The sequence below is a fragment of the Dermochelys coriacea genome, chromosome 8, assembly GCF_009764565.3.
Source record: "Dermochelys coriacea isolate rDerCor1 chromosome 8, rDerCor1.pri.v4, whole genome shotgun sequence".
In the NCBI taxonomy this organism is placed as follows: Eukaryota; Metazoa; Chordata; order Testudines; family Dermochelyidae; genus Dermochelys; species Dermochelys coriacea.
In genome coordinates, this window is record NC_050075.1 from 1,375,920 (window position 1) to 1,397,540 (window position 21,621).

Here is a 21,621-nt window from a genome sequence, read left to right on the forward strand (position 1 = left end):
GGGATGGCCTGCCGTGTACCACTGTAGGAAGCCCAGCTCTGCCTGCCCTCTCCAGAGGAGCTCGCTCTGTGTGACTGACATGAAGGCCTGGATGCTGCAGGCCCGGGCTGCCAGCAGGCGTGCTCCGCACCTGGCCTGCACGCTACTGGGTGCAGGATGTCACCAGCACCCCCCGCAGCTGGCAGCTCAAGAAACAGTCATGCAAAGAGAGCACCAGGCTGCGGGGGGGCAGCATCCAGCTGCAGAGATGACCCAGAGAACTCCGAGCATCTCAACACAGCTGCACCCAAAGCCCAAGAGGCTCTCAAGAGGTTTGGGCAGAGCTGGAGTCACCATGATGCACAGCCTGTCCCTTGCCCACCCAGAAGGGAAATGCTGAGACCGGGAGGGGGGGGATTGCTCCCGGTAAATGGTTTATGGAGAGACAGTGCATGGTGGCACTCACAAAACTAGAACGCAGCCGCGGCAGTGGCTCCCTCTGCAACGCGGGAGGGCTGAGGTTTGAGCCACAGGGACAAACATGCCCCGACCCCCACCACCAGCACTTCTCCTTCTCTCCCCCCACCCCCCCGAGAGTCTCTTTCCAGGAGCGTTTCAGGCAGCTGTGCCCTTAGCCCAGGGATGGAGAGCCAAGGCCAGGTGACAGCTCACATCAGTATGCGAACCCAGCTTCATTGTACACCCTGAACACCTTCTCGATGGCGCACAGGTAGGCAGCGGTTCTCTGGTCCAAGCCTAGGTTGTACCTCATGGCCATGTTCATGATTTGCTAGAAAACAAACAATACGCAGAGGCACAAGGGCTGAGCCGGACACCAGGTGGCTGAGAACCGGGCGGGTTGGGGGGCAGCGTGAAATCCAGCAGCTGCCAGCGAGCCTGGACCCAGGACCATCCCTTCTGCAGCTCCCCAGCCGTGAGATAAGGCAGGTCAGACCCAGGGTTTCAGTGGCAGTGGAGAGGCCGTGCCTGGGAAAATTGGGTTTTCTGGGCAGGCTCGGGGCTGGGCTAGCAGGGCTCTCCCAGTTGCAGGAGAAGCCTGCGCTCAGCAGTTCGGATGGAACGATCCTAGCGCTGCTAACACACCTGATAACTGGGACCCAGAGCCTGTGTATGGGCCACGTTCTCACTGCCACCCTGAGAGCACGCAAGCACCCCCCCACGGCAGCGCATCTCCAGCGGGAATCTCCCCTCGATCGTCAGTCTGGGTGGTTCTACCCACAGACCTTCCGTCGGCTTCCAGCACTCGACAACGGCAGTGGCAGGCGTCAGTCACTTCGGGCGAGGCTGCATCGTGCTCAGCCAGCTGCTCCCCACCAGACACGGCAGCGAGAACACGAGTGGGTGAGGCCTGGGAGGGGCTGGATGCCAGCGGGGGCCTCACTCAGCACCCAGGGGCTCGCTGAAGCCCCAGGCCCCAGGGCTGTGGTTAGAGCAGCCCCGAGATCACAACTGGTCAAAGGCACTTGCGCTGCCGGCTGGGAGCTCCCAGGCCTTGCACCCTGCACGCCGATAACAGCGCAGAGACATGGCCAAGGGACGCTCTTTACTCAGGCTACAATGGGAAAATTACGAACTAGGGTACAACCCGGGGGGCGCCCAAGAAAGGGAACGGAATAAACCGCTGCCCTGGCACTGATCCCCATGGCCCCGGCTCAGAGCAGCTCCTGGGCAAGTCAAGGTGTGCAGGCCCCGTATGAACACTAGACAGAACCCTCACAAGAGGGCTAGGGCTCTGGCCCCAGGGCACTCAGGAAGAGGGACCCGCTCCCGCCAGGTGTCACCGCAGCTGGTGCTCAGAGGCACATACCTGGGCTGAGCGGTCCATAGTGTAGGCGAGACCCGAGTGCACGATATCCTTCTCGGAGGCCCCCTGCAAGGGGAAAACAAATGAATCCCTGGACAGGGATGAGCTGAGCATCACCCCCCTTGCAGGGCCGGACAGAGCCTTCTCAGCTCTCCACCTCGGGGCGAGAGGCAGCCCGCTCCACGAAAGGGCTACCAGCACAGGCTGGGAGGCCATGAGGTGAACCCTGTGGACCAGGTCGTCCTGGGTCATCCCGGGCAGGCTGCTGCACTGCTTCTCCGGGGACACTCCCTGCCTTGGGGTTGCACCCAATTTACACCAGCATGAACCTGGTTGGCCCAGGTCTCAGATCACTGCAACTTGTGCTCCGTCCCTCGCTAACCCCAGCCTGAGCCTGAACAAACTCCCTGACCCTGGGAGTTCTGCAGGGCTCTCGCTGCCTCGCTGTCCTAACACCGACTCTTCCCCATCCACTTGAGCACCGGTCCCCCCTTTCCAAGTACTGGTCCCTACGGCCTTGGCGTCAGCTGCATTGCAGTACAGAGCCCTGCTCCAAGCCCCCACCACTGGGTTTCCAACACACCCCTGGCTACAGGAACCATGGGATCAGCCCTGGCTGAGTTCCAGGTAGCCAAAGCACGGGCTGCCTGCAGCCCAGGGGCCAGCATCTCCCCTGCGATAGCCCCATCTTTGCCATGAAGCTCAGCTGACTGGGGCCTGCAGGCTGCGCTTCCTGGCCTCAGCCCTGCTTTTTATCCCTCACCCTTCTGGCCATTTGTCCTTAAAGGGTTCAGTGAGTCAGGACGGTCTAGTCCCAGGACCGATTCATCCTTTCCTTGGGGCGCTTCCACACCACTGACACTAAGGCAAAGGGGCTGCAGAGTTGGCATAAGGTCCTCCCAGGAACCCCAAGCCCACTCTGTGCCTCCCCCACAGCAGCCCTGGGCGCTGCAGTGTTCTGTGGGGAGTTGGGGTCAGGGCTGCAGCCAGGGAATTCTGCGCCCTTGCAAAGACCTACGGGCCCCTTGCAGCAGGGGCACACCTTGGGCAGCCCTCAGAGCTGTCCTGGCCTGTCCCATGTCAGCGCCCATTGCACGCCAATAAGGGAGGTCTCTGTCCCTGCACCAGCACCAGCACCGGCCTGGATCTGGCCCACAGCTCTGGAGTGAGGCTGCCCTTTTGCCAGCACCACAGCAGCGGCAGAGCAGACAAAGCCTGGACGTACTGCCACCCTGGCCTGGAACTCCGGGGAGGGGACGATGGGGATCTCGCCGCTGCCCTTCCCAAGGCTCCGCTCCAGGCTCTGCTGGACAGACATCAGCAGGTGGTAGTTGGAGTCCCGCTCGTACTTGAAGGTCAGGCGGCCATAGCTCACGTGGTTCAGGTTCTTCAGCCACTCGAAGAAGGAAACCGTCACGCCGCCCGCGTTCACATACAGGTCCTGCAAGGGGAGAGGCCGTGATGGAATAGACCCGCCTGTGGCTGCGGGGAGGCCCCTCAACACACAGAACAGAGTCCCAATACATCCGCTCCAGAGCCATCCTAGGGCAGCTGCTGCAGGCAGGTCCCTCCCTGCTCCTACTACCCGTCTCATGGGAGAGGAACTGGAGTTGCATGGGGAACAGTGTGCAGCAGCACCTCGCTTTAGGTCCCTTCCAACTGTTGACCCGGCTCCTAGCCAGAATCGCTGCACCAGCACCAGGGGCTGCTTCCAGCAGCGGGTAGGAGGGGGTGGTGACACTGCAAGGCGGGCCCAGGGAGGAGGAGAGATCCAGAGCGGCTGGTTTGTTCACCCGGAGCTGGGCAGAGCCATGCAGCCTAGGCACATTCCAGGCCAGCTTTTGTTCTGCTCCCTATGAGCCCCCACACGGCCTCAGCCCCTGGGGACTCCCAGACCACTGCCACCGAAGGGTCGCCGCCATGCTGGCTGCACAGGTGTTTTGAAGCTGATGAAATACAGATTCCTATCAGCTTGTCCCCAGACAGCCAGCCCCCAGAGCAGAAATAAGCCCTGGACAAGGGCCCCCCTGTTCTCACAGAGCCACAACCATGGGACAAAAAGAAAAGGAGGACTTGTGGCACTTTACAGACCAACACATTTATTTGAGCATAAGGTTCGTGAGCTACAGCTCACTTCATCGGATGCATTCAGTGGAAAATACAGTGGGGAGATTTATATACACACACAGAGAACATGAAACAATGGGTTTTATCATACACACTGTAAGGAGAGTGATCACTTAAGATGAGCTATTACCAGCAGGAAGGGGGGGGGAGGAAGAAAACCTTTTGTGATGATAATCAAGATGGGCCATTTCCAGCAGTTGACAAGAACATCTGAAGAACAGTGGGGGGAGGGGGGAAATAGTTTTACTTTGTGTAATGACCCATCCACTCCCAGTCTCTATTCAAGCCTAAGTTAATTGTACCCAGTTTGCAAATTAATTCCAATTCAGCAGTCTGTCGTTGGAGTCTGTTTTTGAAGTTTTTTTTGTTGAAGAATAGCCACTCTTAGGTCTGTAATCGAGTGACCAGAGAGATTGAAGTGTTCTCCAACTGGTTTTTGAATGTTATAATTCTTGACGTCTGATTTGTGACCATTTATTCTTTTACATAGAGACTGTCCAGTTTGACCAATGTACATGGCAGAGGGGCATTGCTGGCATATGATGGCATATATCAGATTGGTAGATGCGCAGGTGAACGAGCCTCTGATAGTGTGGCTGATGTGATTAGGCCCTATGACAATGTCCCCTGAATAGATATGTGGACAGAGTTGGCAACGGGCTTTGTTGCAAGGATAGGTTCCTGGGTTAGTGGTTCTGTTGTGTGGTTGCTGGTATTTGCTTCAGATTGGGGGGCTGTCTGTAAGCAAGGACTGGCCTGTCTCCCAAGATCTGTGAGAGTGATGGGTCGTCCTTCAGGATAGCTTGTAGATCCTTGATAATGCGTTGGAGAGGTTTTAGTTGGGGGCTGAAGGTGATGGCTAGCGGCATTCTGTTATTTTCTTTGTTGGGCCTGTCCTGTAGTAGGTGACTTCAGCCACCAGGTTTGCCGTGACATTATCGGGGATACTGTTCCTGACGGCTTGTAGTCCATCTTTGTGTGGAGTGTTGGTATAGAGGCTTCTACATCCATAGTGGCCAGGATGGTGTTTTTAGGAAGATGACCAATGGATTGTAGTTTCCTCAGGAAGTCAGTGGTGTCTCGAAGATAGCTGGGAGTGCTGGTAACATAGGGCCTGAGGAGGGAGTCTACATAGCCAGACAATCCTGCTGTCAGGGTGCCAATGCCCAAGATGATGAGGTGTCCAGGATTTCCAGGTTTATGGATCTTGGGTAGCAGATAGAATACCCCAGGTCGGGGTTCTAGGGGTGTGTATGTGCGGATTTGTTCTTGTGCTTTTTCAGGGAGTTTCTTGAGCAAATGGTGTAGTTTCTTTTGGTAACCATCAGTGGGATCAGAGGTTTAACGGCTTGTAGAAAGTGGTGCTGGAGAGCTGCCTAGTAGCCTCTTGTTCATATTCCAACCTTTTCCTGATGACGACAGCACCTCCTTTGTCAGCCTTTTTGATTATGATGTCAGAGTTGTTTCTGAGGCTGTGGATGGCATTGTGTTCTGCATGGCTGAGGTTATGGGGCAAGTGATGCTGCTTTTCCACAATTTCAGCTCGTGTACGTTGGCGGAAGCACTCTATGTAGAAGTCCAGTCTGTTGTTTCGACCTTCAGGAGGAGTCCATCCAGAATCCTTCTTTTTGTAGTGTTGGTAGGAAGGTCTCTGTGGGTTTGTATGTTGGTCAGAGGTGTGTTGGAAATATTCCTTGAGTCGGAGACATCGAAAATAGGATTCTAGGTCACCACAGAACTGTATCATGTTCGTGGGGGTGGAGGGGCAAAAGAAGAGGCCCCGAGATAGGACAGATTCTTCTGCTGGGCTAAGAGTATAGTTGGATAGATTAACAATATTGCTGGGTGGGTTAAAATAGGTCGGAATATGAACAAGAGGCTACTAGGCAGCTCTCCAACATGGCTTTCTACAAGCCATTACCCTCTGATCCCACTGACGGTTACCAAAAGAAACTACACCATTTGCTCAAGAAACTCCCTGAAAAAGCACAAGAACAAATCCGCACAGACACACCCTGGAACCCCGACCTGGGGTATTCTATCTGCTACCCAAGATCCATAAACCTGGAAATCCTGGACGTCCCATCATCTCGGGCATTGGCACCCTGACAGCAGGATTGTCCGGCTATGTAGACTCCCTCCTCAGGCCCTACGTTACCAGCACTCCCAGCTATCTTCAAGATACCACTGACTTCCTGAGGAAACTACAGTCCATCGGTGATCTTCCTAAAAACACCATCCTGGCCACTATGGATGTAGAAGCCTCTACACCAACATTCCACACAAAGATGGACTACAAGCCGTCAGGAACAGTATCCCCGATAATGTCACGGCTAACCTGGTGGCTGAACTTTGTGACTTTGTCCTCACCCATAACTATTTCACATTTAGGGACAATGTATACCTTCAAATCAGCGGCACTGCGATGGGTACCCACATGGCCCCACAGTATGCTGACATTTTTATGGCTGACTTAGAACAACGCTTCCTCAGCTCTCGTCTCCTAATGCCCCTACTCTACTTGCGCTACATTGATGACATCATCATCATCTGGACCCATGGAAAAGAAGCCCTTGAGAAATTCCACCATGATTTCAACAATTTCCATCTCACCATCAACCTCAGCCTGGACCAGTCCACACAAGAGATCCACTTCCTGGACACTACGATGCTAATAAGCGATGGTCACATAACCACCACCCTATATCGGAAACCTACTGACCGCTATTCCTACCTACATGCCTCCAGCTTTCATCCAGATCACACCACAGGATCCATTGTCTACAGCCAAGCTCTACGATATAACCGCATTTGCTCCAACCCCTCAGACAGAGACAAACACCTACAAGATCTCTATCAAGCATTCTTACAACTACAATACCCACCTGCTGAAGTGAAGAAACAGATTGACAGAGCCAGAAGAGTACCCAGAAATCACCTACTACAGGACAGGCCCAACAAAGAAAATAACAGAATGCCGCTAGCCATCACCTTCAGCCCCCAACTAAAACCTCTCCAACGCATCATCAAGGATCTACAACCTATCCTGAAGGACGACCCATCACTCTCACAGATCTCGGGAGACAGGCCAGTCCTTGCTTACATACAGCCCTCCAATCTGAAGCAAATACTCACCAGCAACCACACACCACACAACAGAACCACTAACCCAAGAACCTATCCTTGCAACAAAGCCCGTTGCCAACTCTGTCCACATATCTATTCAGGGGACACCATCATAGGGCCTAATCACATCAGCCACACTATCAGAGGCTCGTTCACCTGCGCATCTACCAATCTGATATATGCCATCATGTGCCAGCAATGCCCCTCTGTCATGTACATTGGCCAGACTGGACAGTCTCTACGTAAAAGAATGAATGGACACAAATCAGATTGAACACTTCAATCTCTCTGGTCACTCGATTACAGACCTAAGAGTGACAATACTTCAACAAAAAAACTTCAAAAACAGACTCCAACGAGAGACTGCGGAATTGGAATTAATTTGCAAACTGGATACAATTAACTTAGGCTTGAATAGAGACTGGGAGTGGATGGGTCATTACACAAAGTAAAACTATTTCCCCAGGTTATTCCCCCCTCCACCCCCACTGTTCCTCACACCTTCTTGTCAACTGCTGGAAATGGCCCACCTTGATTATCACCACAAAATATTTTCTTCTCCTCCCCCCCCACCCCCGCTGGTGATGGCTCATCTTAAATGATCACTCTCCTTACAGTGTGTATGGTAACACACATTGTTTCTTGTTCTCTCTGTGTGTATATAAATCTCCCCACTGTATTTTCCACTGAATGCATCTGATGAAGTGAGCCGTAGCTCACGAAAGCTTATGCTCAAATAAATTTGTTAGTCTCTAAGGTGCCGCAAGTACTCCTTTTCTTTTGCGAATACAGACTAACACGGCTGCTACTCTGAAACCATGGGACAGACCCTGCAGCCCCCCATGTGTGCCGAGTGCAGGGAACAAAGCTGGATTTCATGGGCCAAACCTGAGGGAGCAGATCACACTGCCCTAGGCAAACCTGGGGCAAACTCAGTGAGTCCTGAAATGGAGATCAGGCTGGAAAACGGGGCACACGGCAAAGCAGAAAACCTGGCCCCTCCCTGGCATGCAGTTGGGTACAAGGGAGTGCTACTGCCACTCGCAACTAGATGCTCATGTGGGCAGCACCATTATCGATACTGAGGAACCTTGCAGCAACCAGTGGAGCTACTGCAGATTTACACCAGTGGAAGTCAGAACCGAGTTTGACCCTGTGGGCTCAGGCCTGCCCTCCATTACCGGGCAGTTCCCCTGGCCCCCGTGGCACAGAGAGCGGAGCTGGGCGCTGCGAGGGAATCCGGGGAGTAGTACGACAGGGCGGCGTAACTGAGCAAGGCTCTCACTCCTAGGCCAGAGCGAGCCCCGACAGAATGCAGAAACAATGTCACAGCGCAAGCCACTCTTCTGCATGCGCAGCGACTGCCGAATCAGCGTATGCTACCCACCCTACCGCCAAGCCCCACTTGTGCACCATGGCTGGATTTGGCCCTACAGCATCATGTCCATCTGACAGCTCTCAGCAGCTCCCTGGCTCTGGCAAAACCAAGCTGGGAAAGAACCTTCACGGGACGGGAAGTCTGTTCAACCATGCCTTGCTAGAGCATCAGGGCTGAGCAGGAACCACCGTGGGGCCCGGGAGAGCAAAGGAAGCTCTCCCGGCTGTCTACTCTGCACCCTGGGCTGACTCGCAGGACCACAGTCCCCGGGGCCAGGGCGAAGAGGTGTCGGCCGTACCGGGATGACGAGGATATTTCTCTGCAGGAAGATCTCATGGGCTGCTGGTGTCGTGGGGCCGTTGGCAGCTTCGGCAATAATCTGTGAAGCACAAACAGAGGCACAAGGCAGCCAATGCCCAGAGGAGGTGGACCCAAGGCTGTGGTTGTGATGGGAGACTCGCTGCAGCCTTGTTCCCTCCTCTCAACAAGGGTTATTTCTAGCAGCCCTTTCCCAGGGTGCCAAGCACCAGTGGGCAGCTACTGCGGGACACTCAGCCTGCGCCAGCTGAAGACCAGATTGGTAACTTACCAGAACCCAGGGCTGCCCAGAGTTTGCGTAAAGTACAGACGACGGCAGAGTTCGGGCCTGGAGCGACTACAAGTTCCAGCATGTCCTGCTCCACCGTGAGCCACGTGGCGGAGATCATGCCTACTGGGACCTGTCATTTCCATGGGCTGCACCTGGCCAGCAGGCCCAAGCTCTGGCTACCCCGAGGTACTGCATTTGTTTGTTGCTTAGTGGAGAGTGACAAGATCCCCATGTGCACGGGATACTGATCTCCTTCCCTCTCTGAAATGTCTCTCCCCACCTTTGGTTTCCTGACCCTTTTCTTGCTTTCTGGCATGGCCCGAATGGCTGAACTGGGGCTGAGGGTTAGCTTGTTGAGAGGCGCACAAGAGGCTGCTCTAGCCATTCCCCGCTCCCTCCCAGCACAGTGAGATGTGAGGTGTTGACTTACCGCCCAAGCTTGATACCACTCAGGTTTCCATAAGGAACTTTGACTGTGGCAACTGGTGCCTGGACGCGACTCATCACCTCTGCCTCACGCTCCAGCATCATGGGAATGCTTATCTGTGTTCAAATGAGCCCATCTGTCTATATTCCCTCTGCACAGTTGCAGAGAGGAAGGGCCAGCTCAGAGTGCAAGGACTGCATGTTGACAGTGAGTCTACACTGGGTCATTTATATACAGTGGGCCAAATTCCGTTCCCCGGTACCTGGGGCAGCTCCCATTGCTTCAGGCGCTCTTGGATGGGGAAGGGGAGCATTCTTTGTACTGCATACCTTGGCTTGGACCCGATGCGCGTTATCTTTCGTGAGCTGCTTCTCGATAGCAGCTGGGATGAGGATGTCACAAGGTACTTCGAGGACGCTGCCATCATAAGACTCTGCTTTGGGAAAGCCAACTATGGTGCCATGTTCCTGGAATGACAAGGCCAATTCAGCAGTGCCCAGCCAGCTGCTTTGCAGAGCCCCTTCTGTAAGTGGCCCACAGCTGTACCACAACACACGTCCATGGCTGGCTTCTGCTGGCGTTTATAGATACCTAAGCCATAATCTAGAGGAGAGGAGAGGAGAGGAGCAGTCCACTCCCCACATTTCTTCTGCATCTGGAGCTGGGCTGGACATTCATACAGCACCCCCCATTAAGACCACATTTTTGTGGGTCTGGATTGAACCTACCTTCTTATAGTCTTCTAGTTCCTTGGGATGGATCCCGCTGGAATTGTAAATAGCACCATCCACCTCCCCGACACACACACAGCATGCTCCATAGCGGTGCAGGTACCTCATGGTATGCAGGCCCGTGTTGCCAAAGCCCTACAAGAAAAGAGGTCAGAGAGCCGCTAAGTGGGGGAATCCAAACACACATGAAAAAACGAACCAGGAGTTCCACACTGGGGCCTTTTAAGGTGTTTGGGGCTAGGCACTACTGGCTTTGGAAATGCTTAACAGCCATCTCATGGTATCCAGGGGCAAGGGCACTCAGGAATGTGTGGGCTAAGAGCCAGTAATGAGATTCAGTCTTTGGAGGGCTGCTGGCTACTCAGCAAGTTCTGGCACTGTAAGTGGCCCTCTGTGGATGAAAGGACCGGTCACACAGCGGCGTAGGCATTCACAGTCACTTCCACGATTTGCAGTCATGATAGGGTAACTGCTCCTGAGCAGGAAGCTGTAGTGTTCTATTTTATGAGAAAATGGACCCAGAAAAAAACCCAAGACCAGCTCCTGCAATGGGCTTTCCCCCGGATGATCAAGGCAGGCTAGACATTAGCTGAATGTTAGGCAGCTATGTTATCCTCCTATACTGGTTCAATTAACTTCCAAGAAACCAGAGGGAGGAAGAATTATTGCAGGTAAGGGAGACCTCATAATAGTGGGGTTCTTGGCTATTAGCAAGGATGCACAAGGATGCTGTCTCCAGCTCTGTTTGCCAGAAGCTGGGAATGGGCAACAGGAGATGGATCACTTGATGATTCCCTGTTCTGTTCATTCCCTCTGGGGCACCTGAAATAGTCATTGACAGCAGACAGGATACTGGGCTAGATGGACCTTTGGTCTGACCCAGTGTGGCCGTTCCTATGTTCTTCCCCGCAAGGCAAGTGTCTTTGCCCCACCTGGATCCTAGCTCAGCTGCTGGCCAGGGTCAGGTTCTTAAAGCAAAGCTGAAAACCAATTTCTTATTTAGCAAAAACAACTTCCATAGAAAAACTATAAAGATGAAGCAGCCAAGGGCCTCTCCTCTCTGCTTCATTAGCCCAGTAAGTCAATTATAAAGTGTTCACAATCCCTTTGGAGATTGCTCAGAATAGCTAATTCAATAGAGGTGACTCCTGGAGCCATCACTTCCTTGTACCATCTCAGCTTGGCTGGCGGAGTTCTGTGGCCCGAGGCATAGAATCTCATAGGTCATGGCATATTTCTCTTGGACTGAAGCAGCAGCTGGGAGGCAACGAGCTTCACGTCCCACAGAAAGGGAGCTCCATTTGTAATGGGTAATCAGGGAAGGAAAACCAACGCCCAGCAGCAGCCCTTTCCCAGCCAAGCATCACTCCCATACAGGTGGTCACCCTGCAGGAAGCCCTTCCTTTCAGATGCTGAAGGAACGGATGTGTGCTTGTCACACAGCTAGACATACCCAAGCCCTGAATGTAAATGGACACAGTGCACCACTCACAACTGTCAGCTGAATGCGAAAGAGACCAGGCTTAGAACGCCCGAGGAACAACACGTACCAACCAGGCTAATGTTCAACCATGTCTTTTCAGATTCATCACCCACCAAATTCCAGCCCAGAAACGTCAGGGTGCTAAATGCAATGCAGGTGAACCACACGCTCCTCAGTTGTTGATTAAAATATGACAAATGTATTCCAACCAGACTTCAGCAGCTCCACCAGAAAAACCCCATCCCTGCTAGGCAGTGTAGATGCTAGATCTGGCAGGACATACCAGGCCGGTTTCACTGCTGCACACAGGCTACACTGCGTTTGGATTTGTGGCATTAGTAAAATAGCAACTTGCCTAAAATGGACCATGTAAAGCAGGGGGAGTGCCAGTAAGTGAAGGGACTGTTTTACAAACACGCAGAAGACCTCTCCAATTCAATATTGAATATGAGAACAGGAGTTTTAGCATGTTATGTTTTCAGGACTCCAGCGTTCCTGCACAGTCTGAGAGCAATGGGCATCAGTGACTAGAGGGTCAATCCTCAGTGTTGCTACACAGCTTGTGTGTGATATTGCTGACAGGCTCTCCTAGGTACCATGATGTGGGGGGCAGAGAAGTCCGAAAACATTGTTTCCATTGGTCCATACATTTGGGTGTACAGAGCACAGCAGGCTCCAAAAGTCATACAGACTATACTCACACTAGAAACGCTCCAGTGGCACAGCTGCACCTGCATTCTCAAAGGAAACTTGCACAACGCTTTCAAAAGACAAGCCTCGGAACTTCAATTCATAACTCTGCTAGACACAAACTCATGGACCGAACACACACTGGATTTATGGCTTATTACAACAATCTATAACCCACTCACCCCCCACCCCTTCTTTCTCCGCTATGACTGGAGAGATGTTAACAGGCCACTTCAACTTAAACGGTCCCTTGAAATGTGTGTTACCTACTTATGCAAAGCAAATTTGTTCCACCTTGTCTTTAGCTGTGACGCTCAGAGCACCTTTCCCAGACCCGCAGAAGGGCTCTGTGTAGCTTGAAAGCTTGTCTCTTTCCCCAGCAGAACTTGGTCCAATAAAAGACATCACCTTCCCCACCTTGTCTCTTATACCTGAATATAGTCAGGCACAAGGAGAGCCTTTTAACAACTTGATGCCTGTGTAAATAGGTTCAGAAGGAACACACAACCATGGGACACAAATATCACAGGACCAGAGTGAACTTCCTACAACAGAGTCCCCAGAGATGCTATTTTCCTGAGCTTTGGCTAGGGAGACTCAGCTCCCAGGCCACAGGCTTCTTCATCATCCTGGAAAGCTTTTTGTCAGAGGACTGGGTGAGGAGGGTCTGTGAGCGTGAGTAATGCTGCCAGAGTCAGTCAGCACATTAGCACTAGACGCTCCAGGCCACTGTGATGAACCCAAAGCTCAAGAGCTGTAAGTGCTCCATTGCCATTTGGCAGGATAAATGCTATGACATCCAGCAAGACAGAAAGCCAGGCTGATTCTGCAGGCAACGTTTGGAAAAAATGAACAACCGAGCTGGATCAGCAGAGTCGGAGCGTAGCAGCATTTGCCAAAGAGTGAGTCGGCAGCACCATGAGAAGAGGGCAGAGCGATCTGAGACACACAAGACGGAAGCATTTCACCATGGTTACAAGGCAGGCCCAGAACTGGGATCTGCAGGGCAGAGACAGGAGAGAAGGTGGAGAGAGATGCAGAGCAGCCCGAGAAGGCAAGCTTCCAGGTTGACTGCACACAGACACATCTGGCTAAATCCGGCTTCCCTCACTTCTCACCCAGCACAAAGAGACTTAAGGACACCAGTCCTACAGCAGCCCATGTTAGACAGTGTGGCTTTGGAGACAGACCCACCAGGGTGGAGGCACAGAGTTACATAACATGTTTGTGCATAACACCTTTGATTTTCCAAGGTGCTCAGCACCCAAAGTGCCCACTGACTTCAACTGCACTTGTGGGTACTTTCCCCTCCGAGAATCGGACCCTGGTTTACATGCAAAGCCCTGTGAACTCCTGGGTTCCATGGAATTCTCCCCATGCCACAGACTCATGCTCCAGAACCTCAGCTTCTTAAAAAAAAAAAAAAAAAAAAAAAAGTTGTTTCTAGCCCTTGTGGTTGCAGGGATAGCCTTGAAAACATGAGCCGAGTGTAACCCATGCAGTCCGAGTTCCTACAGTCTGCAACCGCTGCCTTCCTGAGTCTGCAGAGAGCCTGAAACAACAGCTCTAAGAAGTGCTAACCACCCCATTCATTTGGAACTGGGACCTGTGGACTCCATAGTTCCATAATATGGAAGATTCCCAAGATGCAAAATTCACCATTTTTGCTCTGGCATTCACCATTTTGCTGTGGCTGGGCACCTGGTATTTTGTTCACCATCTCCCTGCCCCACTGGAACTTGCTGTAGCTGTATCTTTCACTGCAGATTTCCTCAAAAGGGGAAGCAGGATTACAGCACGTGCTCTCTGCACTATTTCACAAATCCAAGCACAGGGGTCAGGAGGCCAGAGCTAGCATCCAGCCTGCTGCCAAGGAGCTGACCCGCTGAAGCTAGCTACAAGCCCCACTGCTTCCCTGGTTCCTATGGAGAGAAGGAGATTCTCTGCTGTATTTTATATCCATGAGCCATCATTGCATGTTTAAGAGGGCTGGGGAGCATGGGAATGAGAGGTGCTGCATGGCAGTAGAACATATTAAAATAAAATAGAAAGCCCTTTGAGATTTACTAAAGAGCATTACATAAAATGCTAGGAATTAATTAATTATTAATTAATTACTATTCAGTTAATACTAGTGTATTGGTTTTCACAAAATGTAGGTGTTCCTGCAGAAGCCTCTGGCTCTGAACATGGGGTCTTGCTTATTTCTGCATGTACCTGACATGTGATCTTGGGAGTGGCACAGCTGCAGGCACCAAACTCTGAACATCTGGCCTTAGTGTGTAATCAACATGCAACCAGCTACTGCGACATATTTTGTTTCCAAGGTATAAGATGCGTAGCAAGCTGCACTGGGATGTTCCACGGCATGGGTGGGGGGGAGAGGCTAACACAGGAGGCTGCACCAACCCATGGCACAATTCACAGAGCCGCAGGGTGTCAGCTGTTGAGGCCAACTGTCTTCCCATCTGGAGATGGTTTGTGTTCTCAACGGCGGACGAGAGGGTTGGGAGATAAACTTCAGGCAGCACTGCAGTAGCTGAGCCTGAAAGCCAAAGGCTCATTCGTCGACATCCATCTGTCTACACGGAAGGAGGATGCACAGCAGCTGATTTCCGCTGGGAACGGAGTGATGGCGACAATGAAGACCACAAGAAAACAAGCCTCGTTTACAATGTTATGGCTCTGCCCAGTGCTTACCTGCAACACAAAGGTCTTGCCAGGGAAACCAGGGCTCAGGCCAATGAGGTTCATATAGAGTGTGTTGTTGATGTAGTTCTCAACCCCATGCAACAAACCACGGCCTGTGGCAGGGACTCTCCCATGGATTCCTCCCTGACTAATAGGCTTCCCTGTCACACAGGCATGGGCATTGATATCCTACAATTCCAAATAGAAGAGCAAAGGTCAAGACCTCATTTCGCTCGACTGGTCCAGAGAAAACAAGGCCCATTAGAGTTCAGACTTTCCTTGACCCACGTGTGCCCATCCCAGTCAAAGATAAAGCAACTTTACTGTCAACCCTATTTTAGCACTAAACCCAGCTAGTCTGCACCATCCCAACACACCAAGCCCAACCTCAGCAGGAGGTCACCCGACAAGCCATGGGAACGTACCACCTCCCTGACAGCAGCAGTATCTCAGCCGGCTGTATGACAAGCCAACATTACCTTGTACCCAAGAGTGCGGGAGTAGGTGTCAGCAATCCAGGACATCTCCCTTTCCCCTGTATTTATGTCAGGAGCAGCAACATCAGTTCCAGGCCCTGCCAGGAATAACAGATCTGTCAATTCTGGTTCCTTCACAGTTCAGTCTCTTGGTTCAAACAAATCACAGTACCTGCACTTCTGAAGGGCCCTGGGATTACAAGGCCAGCCCAACACAACCTACTGTTGCCTTTAGATACAGCTAACGATCTTGCGTCTGCAACATGGCATTTCCTATCCACTCCAGTCATAGCCTCACACAGCTTCACTGCCCCTGGGCTTTGCCATGACTCTTCCCAACCCTCACACACCCATGGTGACTCCAAGAGTCTTTGCTGTGTGACGACTCTCCCTTGATCCATGTCACATGCTGAGGGAGAAGGAACTACAAAGCTTCAGATTCCACATACACACCCCTGGCTGTCTAGGCCGGGGGAATCTCGATGGAATGCAAAGGTCACAAATCAGTGGTCTGGTATTTTGTTATTTGTATTACCATAGCGCCTAGGAGCCCAGCCAGAGACCAGGACCCCCAGTGTGAGGTGCTTTACAAAACACAGAACAAAAAGACAGGCCTTATCCTGGACGTTTTGCAGTCTAAGTGTAAGCCAGGTGAAAACAAGTGGATCTAGACAGACAAGGAAACAATAAGACAATGTCGGTCAACATGACAAGCAGTGGCCCCAGCACACCTGTTGCCTAGCCACTTGGTTCTCTGCTGGTTCCTTTGCCTACCTGCAAAGCAGTCATTTTTCATACAGCCCTGGAGGAAAATGTGGGAAGGAGCCACCCTCACCTATAAATCCCTTCTTGGCCATTTCAATCGTAAACTGCCTTGTTATTTTCTCCAGCTCACCTTCCTGTGCAAGAACATCAAAATTCAGCCATTACTGAGGGCCCCAAAAAAAAAAGCAAACACCTGAGGTATGGCACCCACTAGGTGCCATATGCTTGACAGAGGCAGTGTGTTCTGATGTCCACAAAGCTTCAAACATGGCTGAGGCGCTGCAGGAGTTAATGCAACTGGCGCTGTACAGAACGGGGGCGCCGTTAAACTCAAGTGGGCAATGACTGCATGCTTGGTCCCCTCTGCTCACAGCTCAAGGAATGCCTAGCCCTCCAGCACAACTCAAACTCACACAACTTGCCCCGACACACCTGCTGGTACAGCCCCAGCCACGTGCCTCCCGTCACCCGCCTGGCTGAATATACTGAATCATAAATCAAAGCTCATCAGCCTTTTTTCCCCCAGAGCTGCTTTTCACAGCCACTGGAGAGAGCTGCTCACCACAATGCCTCTTCCTTGCTTGTCAGAGTGCATCACTAGGACATGGACACCGAGGAATGGCTGCAGGAATACTGTGCAAATGAAGCATGAACAATAAAAAGGAAACAAGGCCAACTTACTGAATACTTCTTTGGATCAATCTTCACGCCAGCCATGGCACCACCAAAGGGAACATCTGAAAGACATCAGGCAGCCAGATCAGTGACAGGCATACAGACGTCCTGCCCTAACTCACCATTTTTTATGAAGAGGGGCTGTGCGAGTGACTACACCAATTCTTAAAGTCCGCTGGGGCATCGATCCAGAAGGGGAGCTAACACAACACAAAGGAAGTATGGTTGGTAACTAGAGCGCAGGGCCAGACCCCCATGCTACACGAACCTGTCACTGCCTCCATAACGACATCTGTAAGGCCCAGGTCCTAAACAAAGAATGGCTAGTGAACCTGTACCTGTCACAAACATCACCAGCAAGAACTGAATCCATGACAACCAGGAAATACAAGATGTATTTCATGAGTGAAACCGCTGTGATAGGACCGCTGGGGTACAACCTGGAACTGTGGGACTGCTGTGCCCCCTTCACTCTCCAGCCTGGGCTGTCTCTCACAAATCTATGCCAGTGGCAGGTAGCCAACCCCTCCAAGCACTGTGATCACTCAGCCATCAGGATGTGGAGCCCCACACCCAAGTAAATTGCATGAAGGCTCTCTTAAGCCACTCATGAACTATGCAGAGAGAAGCATGAGCCAATCACACCCAGCCTTGCACCCCAGAATATACCATCTCACACTGCTCAAGACTCCCTTGGACAGTGCAAGCTCATTCATTAGTTCTCCAGTCCAACAAAGGGTGATGGACGTGCAACAGCCCCTGTTAACCTACCAAGCGTCACAACCCCCTCTCCAGCACTCACAATTTTTCAAGATAGAACAGAACTCCTTGATCCCACCACTCAAGAGCATTGAGGGCATCCCAAATTCAGAGCAATGGGCCTTTAAGGCACTTCAGAGCCCCCACCACCACACAGTTTACAAAGCACAATACATCTTGGCTAACACACATCTATCACAGTTACACACAGCACTTTGAGAGCATGGCATTCCGAACACCACCACCCCATTGACAGAGTCCACCGGGCGCCTGCCCAGCTCTCATTGACTTACCCACCACAGCACATTTGTATGTCATTAAGGCTGCCAGGGCTTTTACGTCATCAATGCTAATTGACTCACAAAACCGAACCCCTAGGGAAAAGGAGAGAGACAACAAATGAAGGAGACCTGCATATCCAGCAAGCCAGGGGCACAGAGGAGAGTCAAAAAGGGCCCACCGCCATGGCTGGCCTCTCTGCAATGGCAGCACCTAGTCACAAGGTCAAATCGCCCATCACTGAGCTCTACTTGTTTCTCTCAGCTGCTCTGAGAAAGGAAGGTTATTTCACAGGCACCAGACACCATCCAGATACAGCTGCTCAGGTTTCATTTATCAACCTGGAGGTGGCAGAGCGTTTCCCCACCAACACTCTTCTTGTCTGAATGGCTCACGGAGAAGTCAGGAGGGCAACTGGCACCCTGCCCTGGTAATGTTAACGATCAGTGACGCTGCAGCAACTTTAGCAGCAACCCCACGGGAGTGTTAATGGAGAGAGAGGCTGGGTAGGGAAGGCAGTGCTTGGCTCAGGCCCGGCCCCCTCTGCGGGCCAGGAGGCGCTGGCTGTGCTGGGCTCAGGCCCGGCTCCCTTACCCCCTTTGCGGGCCAGGAAGCGCTGGCTGTGCTGGGCTCAGGCCCGGCTCCCTTACCCCCTTTGCGGACCAGGAGACGCTGGCTGGGCTGGGCTCAGGCCCGGCTCCCTTACCCCCTTTGCGGGCCAGGAGGCGCTGGCTGTGCTGGGCTCAGGCCCGGCTCCCTTACCCCCTTTGCGGGCCAGGAGGCGCTGGCTGTGCTGGGCTCAGGCCCGGCTCCCTTACCCCCTTTGCGGGCCAGGAGGCGCTGGCTGTGCTGGGCTCAGGCCCGGCTCCCTTACCCCCTTTGCGGGCCAGGAGGCGCTGGCTGTGCTGGGCTCAGGCCCGGCTCCCTTACCCCCTTTGCGGGCCAGGAGGCGCTGGCTGTGCTGGGCTCAGGCCCGGCTCCCTTACCCCCTTTGCGGACCAGGAGACGCTGGCTGGGCTGGGCTCAGGCCCGGCTCCCTTACCCCCTTTGCGGGCCAGGAGACGCTGGCTGGGCTGGGCTCAGGCCCGGCTCCCTTACCCCCTTTGCAGGGCAGGAGGCGCTGGCTGGGCTGGGCTCAGGCCCGGCTCCCTTACCCCCTTTGCAGGGCAGGAGGTGCTGGCTGTGCTGGGCCCGCCAGCCCTCGATCACCTCCCAGTGGCCGGTGTCCCGCTTCACGGGGATGGACACCTCCAGGACGTGGCTGCAGCGCTGGATGGTTTCCAGGATGCCGTGCACCCACTGCCGCTTCTCCGTCTCGGGGCGCGAGCTGCGGAACTGCTGCACCAGATCAGCCTCGGCCACGCGCATGGCCCACGTGCAGAACGTCTCCACCATGGGCAGGAGGCCCGGCGCGTCGAGGCCAGCCCGGGCCGCGGCCGCCACGTGCTTCCCCCTGCGCCGCCCGAGAGCGCCACCGCCTTTCCCGCCACTTCCGCCTTCCGGGGCGTCACTTCCGGTTGGCGGAGCCCCGCCACCGCTCACTGGCTGCCATAGTAACGCGGCCTTACGCCGGCCCGCCTCCGCTAGGAGCCTGAGCCCGGCCCGCCCGCTCCCCCGAGCCGTCGTCACCGCCTCCCAGTGCAGCGGCCCGGCCCCCAGCACCCTCTGCATGGCCGCGGCTCGGGCTGGCTGGGGAGCCCGCTCCTGAGACAGACGCGGGCGCGCGAGACGCGGACACCCTGATTGGCTGAGAGGGGGCCGGGGCAGCCTCGCAGAGGAGACTCTCCTGATTGGCTGATGGGTCTGGGGGGGCTGGACGTAAGAAGATGGATGCTCCTGAATGGCTGAGAAGGAAGCGGGCGGGGTGTCATCCCACTCTTCGGATTGGCTGAGAGTCCAGCCAATGGGTGACAAGGCGGGAAGAGCAGCTGTGACCCAAGCGCGTTGCGCTCGATGGAGCAGAGGGGCGGGGCCCGGTGTGAAGGGGCGGGGCCATTAGGGGGCAGTTCCCGCCCCCACTCTGGGCTGTTGCTCCCAGCAGCCTTTGCTCTGTGCTGCCCCAGCTGGGAGGGCTCTGCCCCACTGCCCCCTGCCCCGCCAGGCTCTCCCCAGGGTGGGGCCGTGCCCCCTGCTTAGGAAGCTGGGCGGCCGTGGCCCTTGGGGCCCCGTGCAAGGCGCGTAGTTTGTGCCCACTGGCCCCGGGGCACTTCCTGGGACGAGCTCCAAACCGGCCCCAGGGTTTGCTCCCTGGGAAGTACCGTAGCCATAGGCATCACTCCCTTGTCCTGCTCTGCCGCCCATCTGGGCTCCCCGCTCCCGGCTTGTGCGTTCCCTCTTCAGCCCAACCACCACGGCTTGGAGGGGAAAGTCACTCGCTGTTTCCCCTCGGCAGAATGCTCCAGCTGCCTTGGGCTGGGGTTAGGACTTGGGATCACGGGAGGAGTTTGGCCATCCCTTGTTTCCCCTCTGCTGGCCTGTGGAGACTGAACTCACCTCAACCTGGTGATAGGTCATAGGGACAGGGCTTCCCAAAGTCGGCTGTTTCACTGAGCCGGGGGCCTGGGCGGGGGAATGCCAGATCGTGTGCACACGGAGAAGCAAACATGGTAGTCTCCAGAGTGGTCAGCCTAGCACCTTTCTCTGAGTTCACGGGCACCAACTAAGTTAATTTAAAAACATTTTTAATTCACTAGAACTGCCTCATTTTATATTTAATATTTGCCTCTTAAATAAATAAGATGTTTTACAAATTTCAGAGTAGCAGCCGTGTTAGTCTGTATTCGCAAAAAGAAAAGGAGTACTTGTGGCACCTTAGAGACTAACAAATAAATTTGCTCAAATAAATTTGTTAGTCTCTAAGGTGCCACAAGTACTCCTTTTCTTTATGTTTTACAAAACAAGCTTAATGAGGCATTTACCTGATAGATCTCAAACCCCCTAAGGTAAAGAATGCATATTTATAACATAGAGTACCAAGACGTTGGAATTTTTATTCTTAAATACCAAAGTCATTAAAAGGACATAATCAAGTTGATTTTAAAATAATGTTTAAATATTTATTTCTTACCTTCAGACTCTTTGAAGACTGAAAAATAAATACTTCCTTACCCTAACTTGGCTTTCCTCAGTCATGTGCATACTTGTTTGTTTTTGTAGGGTTCTTCATGAAAAGCATAGAGCTGTTCTAGTTGCTTTTTAGAAAACATTGGTTTGAGGAGAATTATATGCATCTTGTAAACAAATATAAGAACAAAAAATTCCAGGGTGCCCCTTATATAATACAAATATGTATTAAATCTGGTTAGGTTTGTAACATAAGCTGACAAAAGCTCTTTCCACTCTTAGCTCATGGTGCCTTCTCTATTTCACCTTCCATACTGAAGAAATAAGTGCTGTATTTCTGGGGAGGACACACTATATTCCTTTCAGAGTGGTAGCTGTGTTAGTCTGTATCAGTAGAAAGAACGAGGAGGACTTGTGGCACGTTAGAGACTAACAAATTTATTTGAGCTTAAGTTTTCGTGGGCTAAAGCCCACTTCATAAGATGCATAATGAAGTGATTGGATCTCTGTTGTAAGTGCAAAACTCATCACAAGCTTAACTTTGGAACTGTGATAGTG

The 21,621-nt window shown here is 53.0% G+C and overlaps 1 protein-coding gene across 5 annotated transcripts; it reads right to left on the reverse strand.

Moving 5' to 3' along the window:
- Nucleotides 1-400: 400 nt before the first annotated feature.
- LOC119860587 (glutamate dehydrogenase, mitochondrial-like) lies at nucleotides 401-19,686 on the reverse strand. Of its 5 annotated transcripts, none has more exons than XM_038414449.2 (12): nucleotides 19,155-19,686; nucleotides 18,015-18,095; nucleotides 16,969-17,024; nucleotides 16,358-16,421; nucleotides 15,526-15,620; nucleotides 15,056-15,235; nucleotides 10,180-10,317; nucleotides 9,781-9,918; nucleotides 8,734-8,814; nucleotides 3,030-3,245; nucleotides 1,808-1,870; nucleotides 401-769 (listed from the first exon to the last, which is right to left on the reverse strand). In XM_038414449.2, exons 1-12 carry the CDS (start codon nucleotides 19,669-19,671, stop codon nucleotides 653-655), a joined length of 1,746 nt encoding a protein of 581 aa, XP_038270377.1. In that variant the 5' UTR covers nucleotides 19,672-19,686; the 3' UTR covers nucleotides 401-652. The 5 variants fall into 5 exon arrangements, with proteins under 5 accessions (XP_038270377.1, XP_043376498.1, XP_043376499.1 ...); XM_043520563.1 differs by having other exon boundaries at nucleotides 3,030-3,510; nucleotides 8,615-8,814; XM_043520564.1 differs by lacking the exon at nucleotides 401-769 and adding an exon at nucleotides 825-1,303 and having other exon boundaries at nucleotides 3,030-3,510; nucleotides 8,615-8,814; nucleotides 19,249-19,356.
- Nucleotides 19,687-21,621: the final 1,935 nt, after the last annotated feature.